This window comes from Lynx rufus, unplaced genomic scaffold, assembly GCF_022079265.1.
Source record: "Lynx rufus isolate CCGP_SWC_20201006 ecotype Redwood Valley unplaced genomic scaffold, mLynRuf1.p SCAF_20, whole genome shotgun sequence".
NCBI classification, from domain to species: Eukaryota; Metazoa; Chordata; class Mammalia; order Carnivora; family Felidae; genus Lynx; species Lynx rufus.
The window spans coordinates 14,594,647-14,614,789 of NW_025814835.1; the positions used below are offsets into that span (position 1 = coordinate 14,594,647).

At 33.7% G+C, this 20,143-nt stretch overlaps 1 protein-coding gene across 9 annotated transcripts in view; it reads right to left on the minus strand.

Annotated features, from left to right (window-relative positions):
• Window positions 1-20,143, minus strand: part of RELCH (RAB11 binding and LisH domain, coiled-coil and HEAT repeat containing) — a 115,960-nt gene that overhangs the window by 60,189 nt on the left and 35,628 nt on the right. For all 9 annotated transcript variants that reach the window (XR_006963308.1, XM_047086382.1, XM_047086383.1 and 6 more), the window contains 5 exons: window positions 19,978-20,069; window positions 19,075-19,359; window positions 16,138-16,213; window positions 14,965-15,060; window positions 3,111-3,223 (listed from right to left, as the gene is read on the minus strand). Coding sequence is in view for 8 of the 9 variants with exons in the window: in XM_047086382.1 (XP_046942338.1) it covers window positions 3,111-3,223; window positions 14,965-15,060; window positions 16,138-16,213; window positions 19,075-19,359; window positions 19,978-20,069 (662 nt within the window). In the remaining variant the exon portion in view is untranslated. The remainder of the gene's footprint in view (window positions 1-3,110; window positions 3,224-14,964; window positions 15,061-16,137; window positions 16,214-19,074; window positions 19,360-19,977; window positions 20,070-20,143) is intronic.

Genomic DNA, 20,143 nt, shown 5'->3' on the forward strand with positions numbered 1-20,143 from the left:
TTGAAAAAATGTTAGGCCCCTGAAGGCAAACTTCTTAGCCAGCAAAGTTAATTCTAAAAAGTGTAACAGTTTTGAAATACAGATTGAAAACAGAAAAGGTCAGATAGCCTATCGATTATTAACAGCATTGGAAACAGGCTCCCGTAATGGTAAAAATAAATGTTCCCACTTGTACTAAATCGCAGGACAGGGATTATTTGACTAGTATTTGATGCAGGTAGGAATATGGTGGCAATTATGGTTGTTAGCAAAGAACTGGCAAAAAGCACCATTATTAAGCATAAAATGAAATTCTTCTTAGGAGACAAAGAAGCCTGAGATTTATTAAGTCAGAAAAAGTAGCAAGTGATTATATGACAAATACATTATGCTAACTTAAACATTCTGCTTTGTTAATTTGTTACTCACATTATACACGGTAAGTCGACTGATTAGTCTATTTCAGTAAATACTTTTATACCTGTAAGGTAAAAAATTTAAGCGTGGGCACGAGTGCTGAATTCCTGACCTAGCTCAACCTGATGTAAGGCCAATAGGTACTTTTGGCCACCAGGTGGCAGCTATTAGCTTTCCATGCAGAGTATGAAAACAGCCTAGAGATCTGAGGTTTCTGCCTTGCAAATTTAAAAATAACAATGTAATAAATGGTATTTAATTATTAAGTTGTCAAGATAGGGAAGAGTATTTTTCAAGGAGAAAAAATATTAATTTTCTTAGCACCATCAAACTGTCCTTAGAAAATTTTTAGTTTGCAATGAATAGTACTAATACAGTGATTTAATTTCCCTTCTTTTTCTTTCTTTTTTAAAAAAAATTTTAATGTTTATTTATTTCTGAAAGAGAGAGAGACAGAGTATGAGTGAGGGAGGAACAGAGAGAGGGAGACTTAGAATCCCAAGCAGGCCCCAGGCTCTGAGCTGTCAGCACAGAACCCGATGTGGGGCTTGAACCCATGAACCGTGAGATAGATCATGACCTGGGCCAAAGTCAGATGCTTAACCTACTGAGCCACCCAGGCGCCCCAAATTTCCCTTCTTTCTGTTGGACTAGCATGTGAGGACTGCTGGTGTACATTCATCTTGACTGGATCCTGAAAGGGCATGTTCTCCACTTGCTCAGGTATATTTTGGTAAGAACAGGAAAGAGATATATACTCATAATGTTTTAAAATCTATATGACTATTTTTATTCTCAGAGTTGAGAGATACCTTGTATTTAAAATTTTGAGCTTTTACCCCCCACAAACCAAGAGCACACTGTACACACTGTATGTTAGCCAATTTGACAATAAATTGTATTAAAAAAAAAAATAAAGACTTTGACTAGAATAGCAGACCAATTTTTGGAAAAGTGTTATACAGATTTTTACTGTTTATAAACATGGACTAGACCTAGGTGTTCCAAAATATGTTTAGGTCTTTTATAATGTTTGTAAGGTTTTAAAATATTTAACATCATTTGTAAGATTTATTCCTTGGAATCTTACCCTTTTTTCATGCTAATATAAATGGATATGGTTGGACCTTGAGGACATTAAGCTAAGTGAGAAAATCAGACAAAGATGTATACTGTAAGACATCATTTATATGAGGAATTTTAGAAAGCTGAACTTGTAGAAAGAGAGTAAAATGGTAGTTACCGGGACTTGGGTGTGGAGGAACCGGGGATATGCTGTTTAAGGAAACAAACTTGGAACTAATAGATAAATAAATGCTGGAAATATAGTGCACAGCACAGTGATTATAGTCATTAATATTGTATCATGAACTTCAAAGTTGATAAGAAGCTAGATCTTAATTGTTCTCCCTACAAAGAGATAATAATTATATGACATGATAGAGGTATTAGATAACACTTTGATGGTAATCATATTGCAATATATAAATGTATCAAATCAATCTACTGTATACCTTAAACTTACACAATGTTATATATTAATTATATCTCAATAAAAATAAGAAAAATTAAAATAAAAAAATAAAATTTTGAGCTTTAAGTGGCTCAGTTGGTTAAGCATCTGACTTTGACTCAGGTCATGATCTCATGGTTCATGGGTTGGAGTCCCAAGTCAGGCTCTGCTCTGATAGTACAGAGCCTGCTTGGGAGTCTCTCTTGATCTCTCTCTCTGTCTCTCTCTTTCTGCCACTCACCCACTCACACTTTCTCTCTCTCTCAAACTAAATAAATAAACTTAAAAATATATATATAAAATTTTGAGCTTTACTTGTTTTATGATTTTCCAACATTCTCAGATGAGGTAAAAAGTGACAGTCAGTAAAACAAGTATTGAATATGTAAAGTTACCTACCTAATCGTAAAGTACAATACTATTGTTTTGCAAAAGTGTAGGCAAAACTTTTCCATTAAGACAGAAAATTATAACAGAAAAACATTTCAAACGCCCATATTTTACCATCCAGGGCTTAGTCAAACCTATTGACCCACAAGGATGTTCTGTTCACGTTCACACCTGCAGAGCTTCACTTAAAAGCTCCACCTTTATTTAAAGATTTTACTCTCTAAGGTAGACATCATTATCACTTGATCGCAACCTATTCCCTGTTCTTCTGGGAAGTCACCTTGATGTGGGTCCCTTTACCACCCTCAGACAGAACTAATTTCTCCAATCAGGTATCAAGAGTTGTGAGCACTTGAGTCACGACAAACAAACAAAAAATACTATACCCCTCTAGCCACATAGTAATTGGTTTACAGACAGCCCAATGATGAGGAAATTCATATATTAAATATTTTAGTTTTTGTGGAGCCTGTTAAGAAGCTGTGATCTATGTAATTCATCTGTGGGAAAAAGGGGGAATATTTAGGAGTTCTTAGAAATCACAAGTGAAAGATAAAGGCAAAGAAATATTTGAATTAGAAGTTTAAAGGTAACTAATATAAAAGTGTACAAATTCAACGTGAGTAACTGGAATAACAAGAACGAAGGCACTGCAGAACTCTGTGAATGAGGCCAGTGTTTCCTCTGTTTGTTAAAATAAACACCGGGACAGAAAGAAGGCATTTAGATTAAAATGCTAATCTTGGTGCCACATTAGTGAAATGAATCAATCAACATGATATTTATTTCCCAAAGAAGTAGTCATACCTACCTCTGCTCATCATCTGGCCTCTTGATCAAATTGAAAAGTATATGGAGAAGCTGATCTCTTTCTTTAGGCTCAGGATGTAGGCATGCTGTACACAATATGAGGGGAATCAACTCCTAAAGAAATATGAAGGCGGAAAAAGTCAAAGTAAAAATGCGTTGCAGAATATGCTCTTCTTCCCCCAGAGTATTCTTAAATGGACATTTAAAATGAAATAAATCACAACATACAAAAGAGCAAATTCTAACTCTGTAACATTGGAATTCAAGAGAAAACACTGAAACATGTATTTATGTGGTGGTTGCAGAAAGGTGTGAATCACAATGTAATAAATAACGTTACCGAAGATTCAACTAACCTTATTTTCTTATCCAGTCCTTCCCAATCGTCTACTAGTTTTTGGACTATAGAACACTATAAGCTGACACAGGAATTTTATTTTTGAAGGTGTTTTTAAACAAAAACTTGCAGAAGCTGCTATCTTTTAAAGCTTAGAAAGGTAACAGAAAATCAAGACAACTCATCCCACTTCCGCAAGTACAGTATCCTCTGTTTTTATTAAGATTACATATAAGTAGTAATTCTGTACCTTCTCACTTAACCCTATGGCTCATTAAAAAGAAGACCATTTCCATAAGTGTTCGATGCTCTCAGCACTGCTACAGAGTATCAGCAGACATGGTTTATGTTCAAATGGAGATTTTTAGTAATATCGTACTTGTTGCACATTCAACATGCAGAGGTAAATTCAATATTTTGCAGGAAAGTAATAACAAAAGTTTATTTCTCTCTTCCAAAGAAATATTTAAACCAAATTTATTTCACATTTTAATTAAAGTAAGACAAAATTCTAATATATATGAAAAAGATATCAATGTTTTTCATTTTGGAATGGATTTTCAAATCTAATGAGAATAAAAGTCCAGAAGTGATACTTTCAGGAAAAAACTTTCTAAATTAAGAAAATAATATTTTATCGTTACTTTTCAGTAAGATATTAAAGACGTAACTATGATGTAATAAGAACAGAATGATTACAACCCCACCATTTCTTTTTCCCATCTATCTTCCTACCCACCAAAAAGTGCTAGTAGATTAAAACAGGAACTGACTGCTATGTAATAACGCGTGATACCCTGCAGAAAAGTCTACACTGTAGGGCAAGTATCTTCCTGTTTTGAAGATGCTTCCTTAGAAATGGACGATGCCATTTTTTAGAGGAGCTGAGACTGAAACTTAAAGGAACGACTTGAAGTTCCTTTCTACTATTTCTAAAGTCTTTACATATTATCTTAAAATTATAATTACCTGGTATAAATCTTAAATTGAAAGTACGAAGATAGAGAGGAGAGCTAAGAATACATCTGAGAAGTAAAAAGGAATTTGAAACGTTTATTCAGTCATCTTTCTATTTGGGCACCTCTGTAGGTTTTGCATTACTGAGCAAATGAAAAGGACAAGAAACAAAAAGTAATGAGGGAAAATGATTTTGTACTGGGAATGGAAGGCAAAGTATAGATATGGATCCTGTATTGTTCAGTAATGTTTTCACCAAAGACTCAATATGATGCTTGATGGATTAGTCTTGACTTTACAGAAACTGAACAATCTTTTATGAAATACTAGAGTAGGAGACCATTAATCTCAAGGACTCTCCTAATCCTTAGAGGATTCCATTTAGACTGCTAGGAGCCAATGATACTACTAAGACATGCATGAGAGTACTAAGACACTGCATCATCAGCATATCCCACTGAGAGAAGAACCTTAAAGATGAAAAAGCAGTTATTCTAGGAGGCATTAACAAAAGGAGAAATTATTTTAATGTGTGAAAATCAAGAAAAGCCCCAAATATTTTATTTGTATTTTCCCTCATGTCAGATTCTTCTTTCCCAAGTTTTCTTGCTTTCTCCTCAATGTTCTTCTTGGCTTTCCATTATCTCTACATATATACTTTTCCATAATCTTCCTCCATTCTCTTTCTATTGTACCACTCTTTAAAGATAAAGTTATGAAACACAGGTAATATATTTGCTGTAATTACAACTATATACATACATACTGTTTAAAATATAATTATTTAGCTTCTTTATCTCAAAAACAAGCATAGCAAAATAATTGTTCAACTATTCTTTGTGCCTTACATTTTCCCCCCCCTTTTTTTACATCATGATTCTTAGTGATCCTTAATCAGAGAGGAAGTTTATGTCCTACTATAAAGAATCTTTTAACTGAAATATGGCTATAGATGTGCCAAACTGAAAACATAATGACAAATCACAAACCTCTCTGACTTTTAGTTTCTACAAGTAAAACATACAAAAATTAAGATTAGGGTAGAAATGGAAAATACTTCATATACATTAATTCCCTTATCTATTGCTTATGGAATTGTTAAGTTTTCCTTCTGAGATCAAAGCTGGCCTCAAAAAGTCTTAATACAGGACTTACCAAAGCACTTCTCAAGACAGCAGCTATTACCAACCAATTCACACATGGGAGGAAAACCTTTGTCATTTCTTGTACCCTCAAGACTCTCAAATTCTATGAATTTAGGGCTCTGAAGGAAAATACTTTTCCCTTTTCTGAATCACAGTAATATGTTATGTTGCTATTTGCTTTTATTTCTTGCTGACAAAATTAACAACATATAGGAAGTCACTGCCTAACATTTTTGGATGATATTCTATGCCAAGGAGAATTAGGTACATCTTGGCACAATAATGGCTAAAACAGTTATGTATAAAGTAGGCCAGTCTCTTCCTCTTTTAGAAATACAGAGCTGAGAAGAGGCCCAGTAAGTGATGGTAGAAAAAAGAGGAAAGAGGAGTTTGTTTCTCATAGAATCAAGGATTTTAATTGTTAAGTTATGACTGGCTCCAAATATCTTAATTCCTCTATCATTCATTTATTTACTCACAAGTTCTATTTGTACCACTCTTGAAATAATGAATTCTGTATGTATTTGCTGTTGTATGTTCACATTTATTTACTGTGAATTCATCTTTTTCAAGCTTCTGAAGTATTGATACATCCACATCAGAATTTATTAAATCTGCTTTACCATTTGAACATTATTCATAAATTTATAGATTTGAATCAATATTCTCTCTTTGGTATCATCTCTCCAGTTGAAGAAGTCTAGTGTTTTGAAAACACTAATTCTTGAATAAAACATTTAAAAATTGGTAGCTGAATCTCCTTCAGAGGACAAGGTGACAGTGGTTCAAAAATGTCTTTAAATGATTGCATATTAAAAAATGTATTGAGAATAAGAGAGAAATGTTAGACATCATATCTAAAGCTTAAGAATTTTGCACATTAAAAGATCCTTAAGCAAATTAGACTTAAGATTGCATGTTGATGAAAAATAATAACCATGGTGAGAAAACACCTATGGCTTTGGTAACATATCCAAAAGGTAATGCATCTCCCTACACACAAAAATTTCCTGCGTCCACATTTCTTTTTTTTGTGTGTATGTGTCCACATTTCAAGGCAACAGAAATCTTAAATATTTTATTTAAAACATGTTTTAGCAACTGATAGTACTCAGTAATGTGTATTGAAGTGAAATGTAAAACAGATGTCCCACAGATCACTAGAGAGGGAATCATTGCAGTAATCCTTTTGCAGAAGGCATTCCAATACCTTATTATCATTTTGGAAAAGAGATTTCTAAGGCCTTTAGAACTCATTAATCTAAAAGGCTTAGTAATTTACATTTTACTCAAGTAAATAACTTTTGCAATTTTAATAACAAAGCTGGTTCTCTCTATATGAAGGATCATCCACCCCTCAAACTCTTAGGTTGCCAATACACTTTTGTACAGAATTAAATAAGAAAGGCCTATACCATTTTAATTCTCCTTTCAGTTCTTAAGTAAAACAAAATAACTTTTAATGGTAATAAATCACTTTAGAGATAGAAATGTCTTTAGAGAATTTTACATTTGATTTTATGAATATTTTTACTTAACCTTCTTAGTCTTTTAAAGATTAGTGCCTTTAGACTACAAAAATGGGGATGGGGTAAAAAAGGAGCTAAAACAATGTGAATGATTAGATGTTGGGTGGGGGAATGAAGGCAAATTTTAACATTAAAAAAAGCATGGAAATGTTGATAAGATAATGACTTCAAGATCTGAAAGAATTCTAAAACAGAAAAGGAAGCATTACATTTAGATCAGACGCCAATGAGGAAATGTTTGAATGCTTCCTGTCAAGAAGAAAAAATTCTACAGTTCTAGAAAGGTAATACATTAATCCAGTAAATTATAGTTCGCTGTTTGCCCTTACTCTTTCATTACAATTATTTCTTAGGGGTGCCTGGATGGCTCAGTCGGTTGAGCGTGACTTTGGCTCAGGTCATGCATGGGTCATGATCTCGTGGTCCGTGGGTTTGAGCCCTGCATCAGGCTCTGTGCTGACAGCTCAGAGCCTGGGGCCTGCTTCAAATTCTGTGTCTCCCTCTCTCTCTGCCCCTCCCCTGGTTGCGCTCTTTCTCTCAAAAATAAAAAACATTAAAAAAAATTATTTCCTATAACTCAAGCTTCATTTAAAACTTTTGGGTAGTTGTTATTTTAAAATTTTCCATCTAGGGGCGCCTGGGTGGCGCAGTCGGTTGAGCGTCCGACTTCAGCCAGGTCACGATCTCGCGGTCCGGGAGTTCGAGCCCCGCGTCGGGCTCTGGGCTGATGGCTCAGAGCCTGGAGCCTATTTCCGATTCTGTGTCTCCCTCTCTCTCTGCCCCTCCCCCATTCATGCTCTGTCTCTCTCTGTCCCAAAAATAAATAAAAAATGTTAAAAAAAAAAAATTGTTAAAATTTTCCATCTAGTCTTTTGCCTAGAAATTAAGCAATACCAAATTACAATTTCAATTCAAGTTATGATAAGTGTACACCTTTTGATTTAGATTTTCAGCTTAAACTTGTCGAGATGTTGACAGTAATAGAGTTAGAAAGAAAGAAAACAAGAAAGCAAGAAAGCCAGAGGGGTGCCTGGCTGGCTCAGTTGGTAGAGCATGTGACTGACTCTTGGTCTTGGGGTCATGAGTTCAAGCCCCATGTTGGGCATAGAGCTTAGTTTAAAAAAAGAAATAAAAAGGAAGAAGGAAAGAATATTACAAAGACTCACACAAGAAAAAAAAAAGCACGAAAAACAAGATTACTCACCTCTGGAAAAGTTCTATACTTCAAAGGCTGCTAAAATACCTATTCTTAGAATTATTACAATTCCTGAGGCTCAACCTTCAGGAAGCCTACGTAAAATATTTGAATGACTTTAAAACTCTGATACTGCTAAAGAGTATGTGATTTACTTCCAAAATTAACACATCCATACACATACACATTAAATAGGTAAAGAAGATGGACCAAGCTTACCACTTCACCATACTATTTTACTATTCTTATTGATTATTCTATTGCATAACTCTTGCAGGGGTTCAAAACAAGTCTCTCCAAAATGTGTCACTTTGACTATTTTGAGCTAAAGCCAATCAAAATCCAGCAGCCCCAAGAAAAACTTTACCTCTCTCTTAAACTACCAAAAAGAATTTAGATAGGGGGCCTGGCCAGAAAGAGCTATCACCAAAAGATAGCTATTTTATTTGAATGACTCATCTGTATGGAGGAGAAACATCTAATCACCAAACATCTGTTCTTTTCTTATTGTCCTGTGAATCACCCTCCTCCTCCTTCTTACCCCATTCCTTTGCTCAAGATGGAAACTGAATTGCCCAGCTTGTCCTTGGGTCTTATGTTGCTATGGGACCCCCATACAACTGTGAATTTATTTTTCTCCTAAGAATCTGACCTATGTTAAACTGATTACTAGACTAGCCAAAGAACTAGAAGGGTACAAGTGAAACCTTTTCCTCTTCAACACTCTCATTCAGTTACAATTACCTGGGCTTAGTCAAAAACATAGGTAAAAAATTCACCAGGGAGCAAACGTGAATGCCAATATAAAAGAGCAAAATTTGGTTTCTCGTAAGATGAGATACTTTAGAGATACTAACTATATTTAAAACTTTTAGACAATTGGTTCTCTCCTTTGTCTCTTTTTTTTTCCAGCTTTAATGAGATTTATTTTATGTATCATAAAAATTCAAGTGTACATTCAGTGGTTTTTAGTATATTCAGAGTTGTGCAACCATCACCAATCTAATTTTGGAACAATTTCAACCTCTCAAAAAAAAGGCTTGGACTCATTCCCCATTTCCACTTGCCCATCCCCATTCCGGCCCAGACTTCTTTGCTTTTCCGAGTCAGCTAGCTGAACGGCACATATTTCCTTGGCATAGAATGAAAATAAAAGTTAAATTTAGATGTATTATTTAAGAATGCTGTTAGAAGTAATCTTTTATGAAATCTTATTTTTAAATTACAGAATTTCCCCTTCAAATGCATTTGAAGCAGAGCTTGTGAAGAATCAACTTCTTTAGCTTACTTACTAAATACATATATTTATTCTATTCTATAATTTGGTTTGAAAGATTCAAGTTCTTCAATGAACCCATTAAAATGAATTACTATATAAGCTACAAAAAGAAAATTTGTTCATGATTTCTTTTCCTTCCCAAATCAATAGAACATGTTCGTAGGGGTACCTGGGTGGCTCAGTCAATCGTCTAACTCGATCTTGGCTCAGGTCATGATTTCATGGTTCGTGAGTTTGACCCCCACATTGGGCTCCACATGGAGCCTGCTTGGGATTTCTCTCTCTCCCTCTCTCTCTGCTCCTCCCCTGCTTGCACTCTCTCTCTCTCAAGATAAAAAAAAATTAACTTAAAAAAATATATATAAGTTGGTGAAAAAAAAAAAAGATTATCGTTACTTAACAGCATATAGGAGGAATTTTTTTTTTTTTTACTTTTTATTACTTCTGAAATTGGGATGTACCTTACAATGGAGAAGATGTCATAATTTAATTGGAATTCTTTCTTAAAGGTACTTAATTATTACAATTAATGGCATCTTAGACTTGAAATATGGTATGTTAAATTTAGAAAAATGCTATCATTGTGACCAAAAGATTGAGTGAGGGTGTTTACTTATCTTTTAAAAAACAAATAACACTAACATCTATATTCACTGCACTTTCCACTTTTATTAAAAATAAAAGTTTAATTTATTAGATAGCTTTAATTAACCTTTATGTCACCCCCCTTTAAAACAATGGGTCATAAAATCAATTGAATGGATCATAAAGAGCATTGTTTTTCTTTTTTATTATTTATTTAGCTATACTCTTTATTAATTAAAAATATTTATAAAATCATGTTTGATATTGATTATCTTCTATTTTAATGTTTTATATTTCATAAAGGTAAGGCTTGATTTGTCAAACTTTAATTTTTTTATTTTTTTAATTTTTAATTTTTTAATTTTTTTTCCAAACTTTCATTTTAATTATATCTGTAATTATATACTGGCACATCAGGTAAAATGCCTCTCTTACTGAGAGTGTGGCCAATAATATCTGAAAAAACACTAATTTAAAACATGTTTAAAAAACTATTATAGAAAGGGATGCCTGGGTGGCTCAGTCAGTTGAGAGTCAGATTCTTGATTTTGGCTCAGGTCATGATCCCAGGGTCATGGAACCATTCCCTGTGTTGGGCTCTGCAAGGAGCCTGGAGCCTGCTTAAGATTCTCTCTCTCCCTCTGTCCCTCTCTCTCACTTGTGCTCTCTCTCTATAATTTTTTTTTTAGTTAAAGAAAACAAAAAATAAATGAGACTATAAAACAACTAGATATTATGCAGCCTTAAGAATGAGAAAGTTCTTTATGTACTGACATAGAAAGAAACAAAAACATGTTATATGGAAAAAAAAAAGCAAAGTATAGTGCATAGAGTGTAGTACCATTTGTGTGAGTCATGGAAGAAAGATCATATATTTGAGTTTGCTTACACACACAAGGTATCTCTGAAAAAATACAACGCAACTCTAAAATAATACTTGGAGACCTTAATATCTCAGTTTCAATAATGGATAAACCACTAGATAGAAGATCAGTAAGACAATCGAGCACCTGAACACTATAAAATAATTAAACCTAATAGACAGATATGGAACACTCAACCTGACAACAGCAAAATATATATTTTTCTCAAGTATGGAACACTCTCAAGGACAGACCAGATGTTAGGCCAGACAATTCTCATAAATGTTAAAACCGCAGACCAATATATCTTATGAATTTAGATGCAAAAATGTGAAAAAAAATGTGCAAAAATGTACAAAAAAATACTAAATCCAACAACATTATTAAAAGAATTATACATTATGACGAAGTGCGATCTACCCCAGAATGCAAGGGTGGTTCAACACATGAAAAATCAAGAACATATTATACTACATCAAGAGAACGAAGGGATAAAAATCATCATCTCAATGCAGAGAAAGTATTGACAAAATTCAATACCCTTTTTTGATAAGAATATTGCAAACTAGGAACAGAAGAAAATATTCTTAATATGATAAAGGGCATTTATGAAAAACCCACAGCCAGTATCATACTCCATGGTGAAAGACTAAAAGTTTTCCCCATAAAATCAGGAAGAAGACAAAAATATCTGCTTTCTCAAAATACCTCTATTCACCATTGTATGGTAAGTCCTAGCCAGAGCAATTAAGCAAGAGGAAGAAATAAAAGCCATCAAAATTGGAAAGGACAAAGCAAAACTCTATTTGCAGATAATGTTATTCTAGATAAAGAAAATCACATAGAATCCACCAAAACCTACTAGAACTAATTCAGGAAAGTTAGAAGGTATGAAATCACCACAGAAATATCATTTCTGTTTCTATAAATGAGCAATGAATAATCTGAAAGGAAATTAAGGGAAAAATTCCATTTATAATACCGTCCAAAACAATGAAACATCTAGGAACAAGTTAAACAAGGTGAAAGTCTTGTACACAGAAAATGAGAAAATATTGCTGAAAGCAATTAAAGACATAGATAAATAAAAAGAATTCCATGTTCATGAATTAGAAGAATTACTGCTGTTAGAATAGCAGTACTCTCTAAAGTGATCTATAAATTCAGTGCAATCCCTATCAAAATTCCAATGACCTTTACTGCAGAAATGAAAGTGGAGTATCAAATTCCTATGGAACTGCAAGGGGCTTAGTACAAAGCTACAGTAATCAAAATAGTGTGGCTGGTACAGGCATAGAGATAAGCATAAAAGACCAAAAGAATTGGTCTCACAGAACTGAGAGTCTAGAAATAAATCCAAACATCTGCAGACAAATGATTTTTGACAATGATGCCATAACTATTCAGTGGGGAAACATTTCAACAAATCGTGCTGGGACAACTGGATAATCACACGAAAAGAATAAAATTGGATCCCTGCCTCACTTCATATATAAATATAAAATGGATTAATGACCTAAATCTAAGAGCTAAAGCTATAAAACTATTAGAAGGAAGCACAGGGATAAATAAATCTTCCTGACCTCTGACTTGTCAATAGATTCTTAAATTTGATACCAAAAACACAAACAACAAAAGAAAAAATAAATAAATCAGACTTAATAAAAATGAAAAACATTTGTCCATCAAAGGACATTATCAAAAATGTGAAAAGACAACCTACCAAATGGAAGGAAATACTGCAAATCATATAAAAGGGTTTAATATCCAGAATTGTTCTTACTCCTATGACTCAAAAGCAAAGACAAACAATCCAATTAAAAAATGGGCAAAAGACTTAATAAAATATACTAGAAACTAATAATATTTATTGCATGTGAGATGGTGGCTCAGGGAGAGGGGAAGAGTTTTTGTTGTTTATCCTCTTACATTTAAAAAGATGTTAAACCTGGTGAATATATTACTTAATCAAAACCTTAAATCCTCTTTCTAATTAAGCAGCTAGGATATTATTATGACCAATCAGTTTACTGAAGGACGTTTTAATTGTATTTGCATACCAACAAAAAGGCTTATACTGATAAGAGATTATATAAAAACTTCAGAAATAAGAAAAATCAAAATATCTTTTAATCACAAGACCTTTTTAAAAATATATATTTAAGGAATTAAGATGAAATATTAAATAAAAATAATCTAATATCAAAGGATGAAATGAAATAAAAGTTTTGTCCTTTCATGCCCTGGGATTGGTTTCAAACCAAACCAAAATAAACTTCATTATTTACCAATTTAATTTCAAGAAAATACAACTTTTGATACAAATGGTAAATTTTCTGATAGAATAACGTACAAATAATTAAACAGATAAATGATCACTTCTTCATGAAATTATAAGTATATATTTTTTAAATACAAAAACTAATGTCAGCCAGAAAAGTAAACATCATACCACAAACAAAATATGTATGTATAAATACATATGCTTAACATATATATTTATATATAATGTATCTGATTACTGATGATGCAAATTCATAAATACTTCATGCAGTACAATCAGATTTTAGTGGTAGAGTCTTTTATGACAAAAAAAGGGAAATTAAAATAAAAAAGGCTTAAACTGCATCTCATAACAATTAGGCTTCTGTGATATTTTAAAGATTATATTAAGGAAATATAGTAAAAGGGATGCAAACATTAATGCATTGCATTGATTATGTTACAAGCTAAAAAAGGAAAAGAAGCTCAAACACCATTCTGCCAGGCAGAACTGCAAAACAATCTGAAATTGGACACTGATCCTTCAAGATACAGAAAATTTTCCACATGTATTAATATCTCACCACTATTTTTATATATTAGGTAAAATAAAACCACCAGTAAGAAAACAGTCTTTTAAATCTTTTTTTAAATCCAAAACACCTATAGGAATAAACGTTTTTAATATAAGTTTTACATGTAAGTCTCTACATGTAAGTCTTCTTGAGGATCAGTACAAATTTCTTGTGCTAAACAAATAATTAAGAATAAGCTTTATATGGTTTTGCCAATGCATTGTGTACCTATCATACTGTAGGTCCCATGGATTATGATTGAAATCAGTGGTAAATATTAAGAAGATGATAGAAGAAACTTATAGGATACATTCTAAAATATTCTTAACCCGTTTTTTTATTTTAAAAAATGCTGTGAACTGGAAGTCGATTTCATAAACTGAATTATTCAAGTAAATTATTAAACTTGATTACAAAGAAATCATCTACTGGCATTTAAATTAGATAACAGTAACTTTTTATTAGTCTTTTCTTGGTTAAATAGAACTCTAAAGATAACTCTACAGTGTGGCTCACAACAAAGGCTAAGTGTGCTAAAATATATTGGCTACTATAGTTTGGATATTTTAAGCATGTGTCAATAACAAGTTAGCTACAAGAAAAACAAAAGAAGGTACTTTCAAAAGTTACTGTAGTCAATGCTATAACTACCCTATCATCATAAGACAAGTATAATTATTGACAAATATAATAAAACTAACAATAGGTAACTACGAGTACATTTAGGAAAAAAGTTACATCATTAGTCCCAGTTAATTTTCAACACACAGGGTCTATTTTTGTAGACATATTAAGCATATCGTATCGAGAGCAGAGATCAAATAAATTAGTTAAAAAACGGACAGTATTCATGGCACATAAATGGACCTACAGTAATAGTTAGTGCTGCAGAAGCTAATGATGCTTTAAGCAAAATTGGGAAAACATGAATACCATGCAGTTTTACCGAACTCACCTGACAGAGGTGTAAAACCATTCTCTAGGAGCAGAGATGCATGCACAAAAGTAAGAATATGATTGCAAGTAATAGACTTTAACAAAATAAAAATATAACACTAAACTTCAAAATGACAAAAAATGGACAACACGATGAGATTACTGGGATGAAAACACTTTTATGTGTCTCACCTCTCTCTTTGCCAATAGCACATTAGGAACAATGTGTGGCAGGCAGCGTCCCAGCATTAACATGACACTTTTCTCACTGTCTGCAATCCGAGACACCTAGAAAAACCAAAGAATTAATAAATGATGACAGTATTTATTATGATGACAGTGTAGAACTTCCATGTGTGATGGCACCTGAAGTTCATACTTTAGACCCTGCCACCTCTGCTCCAAATACACATCCAAAATTCCAACTTATGATGGCAATGATAATAACAAGAACATCACCATCGTCAACAATAACTGTGTTCCCAAACAGGATCAATGTTTCCGTAAGCCAGAAATGGATCGAAAACACCAGTAAGAAGCAAGGGTGAATCCAAAGAGCCCCACTAGGCTGCAGTTCTGGGAACAAGTAGGGATAACATAGGACTGAGGCAGCCTCAATGATCTTTTTTTTTTTTTTTATTCTTGAAAAGATGCCCACATTGCTATAATCTATGATTACAGTGATAGTTTATAGAACGAAGCTGCATGCAAGAGGAGGCCCGTGGAGGTTGACCCAGTCTTGCAGGGAGGATGGCCAGAGGCCAGAAATGCATCCAAACCAGCCTCTAGCTCTTTCACGTTCTCAATGACATTGTGAAACAGAAGCCCGCGGGAGGTCAAGTGGGATCAACCACAAAACAACCAGAAAGGGAGAAGTGAGTATAAAGATAGAAAAAAATTTTCATGAAATACCCTCTCAAGACCAACCTCCCACAATTACAAAGCATTTGAGGAAACCTAATCTGAGAGCTAACAGACCCAGCAATTGAAGATAACCATTACTAATGAAGTAAAAAATAATGGAGTAATCTAAAAATAACTAAAATATACACAATGTGTACCCTTACATTGGTTTTCTGAATTGTACCAAAGAGAGGCGTATTACCATATGTCAGTAGACATAACAAATTAAAAACAGACTACAAAAAGTCAATTTAATACTAAATAAACTTTAATCCAAAGAACAGAGAAATAATCAACTATCTTCCTTGAAAGTTTAAAATTTTAGGAACTACTCTTAGAGCATTATTTTAAAAAATAGATGGGTATTTGAAATAGTCTTATCACAGTTGCTTTTGGATGAGATACTGAGAAGAAAAACCAAGTGTTTTAAGAAAGTTCCAAGACAAAAATGGTATAATTTACCTCTGATCCTAAACGACTATCTGCTGACATTCGACAAAAAGAAAGTAGAGCTTGGTGGAAAGCAGGAGACAATTTCCTAGAAGAAAAATTGGATGAAAAGGGGACAATACCAAACAGTTACCACTGGCATTTAGAAGGTAAGCGGCACATTATAACTCCCATTCCTGCATTAATCCTGCCCCTCAAATGCTGACTAGATTTTTCAGCCACCAATGACTTGAAGGACACTTCAGCAGAGAATTATACAGGGGAAAAAATTAGCAGTCACTGCTGATCTTAACGTTGTTTGATGTTATGTGAGTGAGCAGCCTGTAAATATCAATGGATCAAACCTGAAGTGTGCACCAGGTCAATGATTATAGAAAGGATTTGCAAAATCTGAAATGAGGACTTTTTTGTCTCCAATTCTCAGTGGTCCCAGAAAGGTAGATAGTGGATACAAGTTGCTGACAGGAATCAAAGTTTTGCAGCCCTATCTAATGATAAAATGATAAACCTTAATGTTAGAAACCCACATAAAAGAGGGAAAAATTAAAATAAATGAAGCAGAGGTTCAGTCAACATTCAAGGTATTTTGTAAAGAAAGTATTTTTTTGTAATTAAAAACATTAACCTATTCATGTTAAATAAATGAGGTTAAAACATTTATATTTCTAAAAAGACACTAGTTTCTATGTAGTAGTATTCATAAAACGTGACTGAGTTGTACTTCACGTGCTCAATCCACAAAGGGATAACACTAAAAGTTACAAAACGGAGCTTATTTAGTATACGCTACAAAGTGGCATTCAGTAATTTCTATGATGACAGTTAGAGTAATGTACCAAATTTGAGTCTATTTGCTCATTGATGTTCCTCTTCCCGTATTCTTTCAGGAGACTCTCCCATAATCCATTGAACTGCCCAAGCGAGAAACCACAAATCAGCCTTTATCTCTCCCTTTCTTTTAACCTCAAATCCAACCAAGCTTTTACCTTTTATCTAAAATTCTACCCGCTTCTTTCTAGTACAAGTCAGGCTTACTCATTTCTTACCTGGATTCTTCCAACGGATGCCCTGTTAGTCTTCTTTCTACCAGTCTTGCTACCTTCCAATCACCTCTACCTCAGAGGACTCTCTAAAACCTAGATACCATCATGTCCCATGAGGTAAAATGGCTTATATGTCTTAGTCTCTGCTTAAACCTTACTAGATTCTTCTTAGTTCCCCAAACGTGCGGTATTCTCCTCTCCTCTCTGAGAGGGAACACCCTTCCTCCTACCTCTTTGTCTGGTTAACTCCTACTTGGTTGTTAGGTCTCAGGTTAGACACTTCTTCCCTGAAACCTTTCCTGCTCTGATGACTAGCTTAGGTGCCCTGATTGTGTGTTCCCAAAGCAAGCTGCACTTCTCTTACATCACTATTTTTCATACTTTATTATGATTGTCTGATTGCTCATCTCTCACACTATAAGGTTTGTGACTGAAGGGATCACAGCATGTTTTGCCTTCCACTATATTCCTTGTTGATACCACCTGGCACATAGTTAGTTAAGGGCTAAAAAAATTAGTTGAACAAATTGAACGACCATCTTTCTCTAGGAAGTGGCTTTGGCATACCAAAAGAAACAAACGGAAGTACTCCTAAATACTAAAGAACTACTACAAATGCCATTATGGTTGCATATCATAACAGATTTTTATGACTCTATCTTACCCTACTAGGAAAAAAATGTACCTTGAGGACTGGGCCATATCTACTTCAACTCAGTAACCTCCCTTATACCTAAAGAAAAAGTATGGCTAGTGGGTACACAAAAGATTGTGGCTCATCAGTGGAAAGATTTTCTTAAAAAAATAAAATACAAAAATCACATACTTCTTACTAACAATGAGTAAAGTCTAAAAGAAATCAGTCATGCTTTCCTATTATACCCCAATATTAGGTGTAATATCCATCTATTCAATAGGAAGAGGAGGGGCGCCTAGGTGGCTCAGTTAGTTAAGTGTCAGACTCTTGGTTTCAGCTCTGGTCATGATCTCACGGTTCGTGAGTTCAAGCCCTGCACTGGGCTCTGTGCTAACAGTGCAGAGCCTGCTTGGGATTCTCTCTCTCTCTCTCTCTCTCTCTCTCTCTCTCTCTCAATCTCTCTCTGCCCCTCCCTGGCTTGCTTGCTCTCTCTCTCTTAAAAATAAATAAATAAACTATAAAAAAAAATAGGGAGAGGAAGCATGACTGTGTGGTTCAGAATACACCATAGGATATTTGTGAGGATTAAATAAATTAGGATACATAAAGAATTTAGAACTGTGCCTAAAATATAAAAGAGTATAGTAAATATTCTTCTCTTAAAATGACTTTTTCATATTACAACCTAAAAACATTTTTAATTATATTCTCTCCTCCACTGGAAAACCTGGATCGTAAAAGGGCAGGTGCCATTATTTTCTCATCAAAGTTCAATCACTGAGACTCAACAAAAATTAAATGAATCAAGAGGATATTAATAATACAATATTAGTAATGGGACCAGACACAGGAGAAAGGACTAGGAGCAGAAACAATTCCCCTATTTACATTGGTAACTGTAATACCAACAGCTCATACTGAGTCTGTTAATGACTGGATAGAGAAAAGGTAAAAATCAACCACTACCAGTGCTTAAAGCACATAGAACATACATATTATTTTATGAGTTTAAGTACTTGGCTAAGACAGAAGCTACTCCATTTATGTTCTAATCCTCTTTAATATAATTTCACTTAGTAATGACTTTGTGATAGGTTTTTTTTGCTGTTGTTTGGTTTTTTTGAGACATGTACTTTGCTATGTGCTCATTTCATGACAAATGTAAAAGCTCATACACGTGACCTGCAAAATAAACAATGAAGCTCCTCCAGTTTGGCAAGAAACAAAATACATGAAAGATGCACTTCAAGACACAGGATGCATACCAACCTATTGGGTTTATCAAAATGGACTGTGTTTTTACTTGATGGAGAAGAAGAGGGCATTTCTTCTCTTTCTCTCCTGGGGAGAGAACTTGGGAAATTCTCCTTAGGAATAGAGGAATCCACTTCATCTGATTTTGAGAGATGGATATCCTTGTCTTTTTCCTTGTCTGAACTATTTATAACTGGATTCTGTCCAGTGTCTTCAGAGTCTTTATGATCCAAAGAAGGCTGAACAGAGTCACAAACCACTGGGATGGCAAAGTGTTCATTTTTGAGGAAGTCCATTTCACTGTAGAAAGAAAGAGAAATTATCAGAGAACAAGTATATTTCTTAAAACTTTGGCAAGAGCATAAACCTCGCAATAGATTTAATTCATTAAACATATAACATATTAATAGAAAATTGGTTGGCAACCGATTAATCTTTTCTGTACCATATACACGAATGCTTCATATACCTAAAAGTATAGCTACAAACTCAATGAAGCATAAAAATGGCCTTATAAAACTCTGCTTTGAACTGGCACTTTTCTGTATTTGGAAAATGGGAAAAACTGCATCCAACCCACAGAATTTCAAGAAGGATTAATGAGATAATCTGTGGGAAATATTTACAACATTAGTGTGAGGGAGTTATTAATACTGACACAACTAATAAACACTATCTTATTCCTTGGTTCCAAGAGTTAATCAATTATATGATTACTACAATTACTTAATAACTTTTGCAGGGGTGGGGGGAAGAAGATATTAAATATATAAAGCAATTAAAAGACATTTTTTCAGAAGTATTAGAATATGAAAAATTACGTCTTACAACTGAAATGTTATCTTATATATTTATATAACGTGCCAATTTCTTTTAAATCTTTAAGAGATTTTTTAGAAATGATGATTAAGTACTAACCTTTCAAGTCTTCTGATTTGCTCCATCAAAGACCATTTCTCACTATTTAATAAACTAATTTTATCTTCTAATTTCTGTACTAGCAAGGAGTTCTAAAATCAAAATGGGAGAAAAACAGAAACTCAAGATCTCATAGCATGCTTTTACACAGTTTAAAAACTTTTTG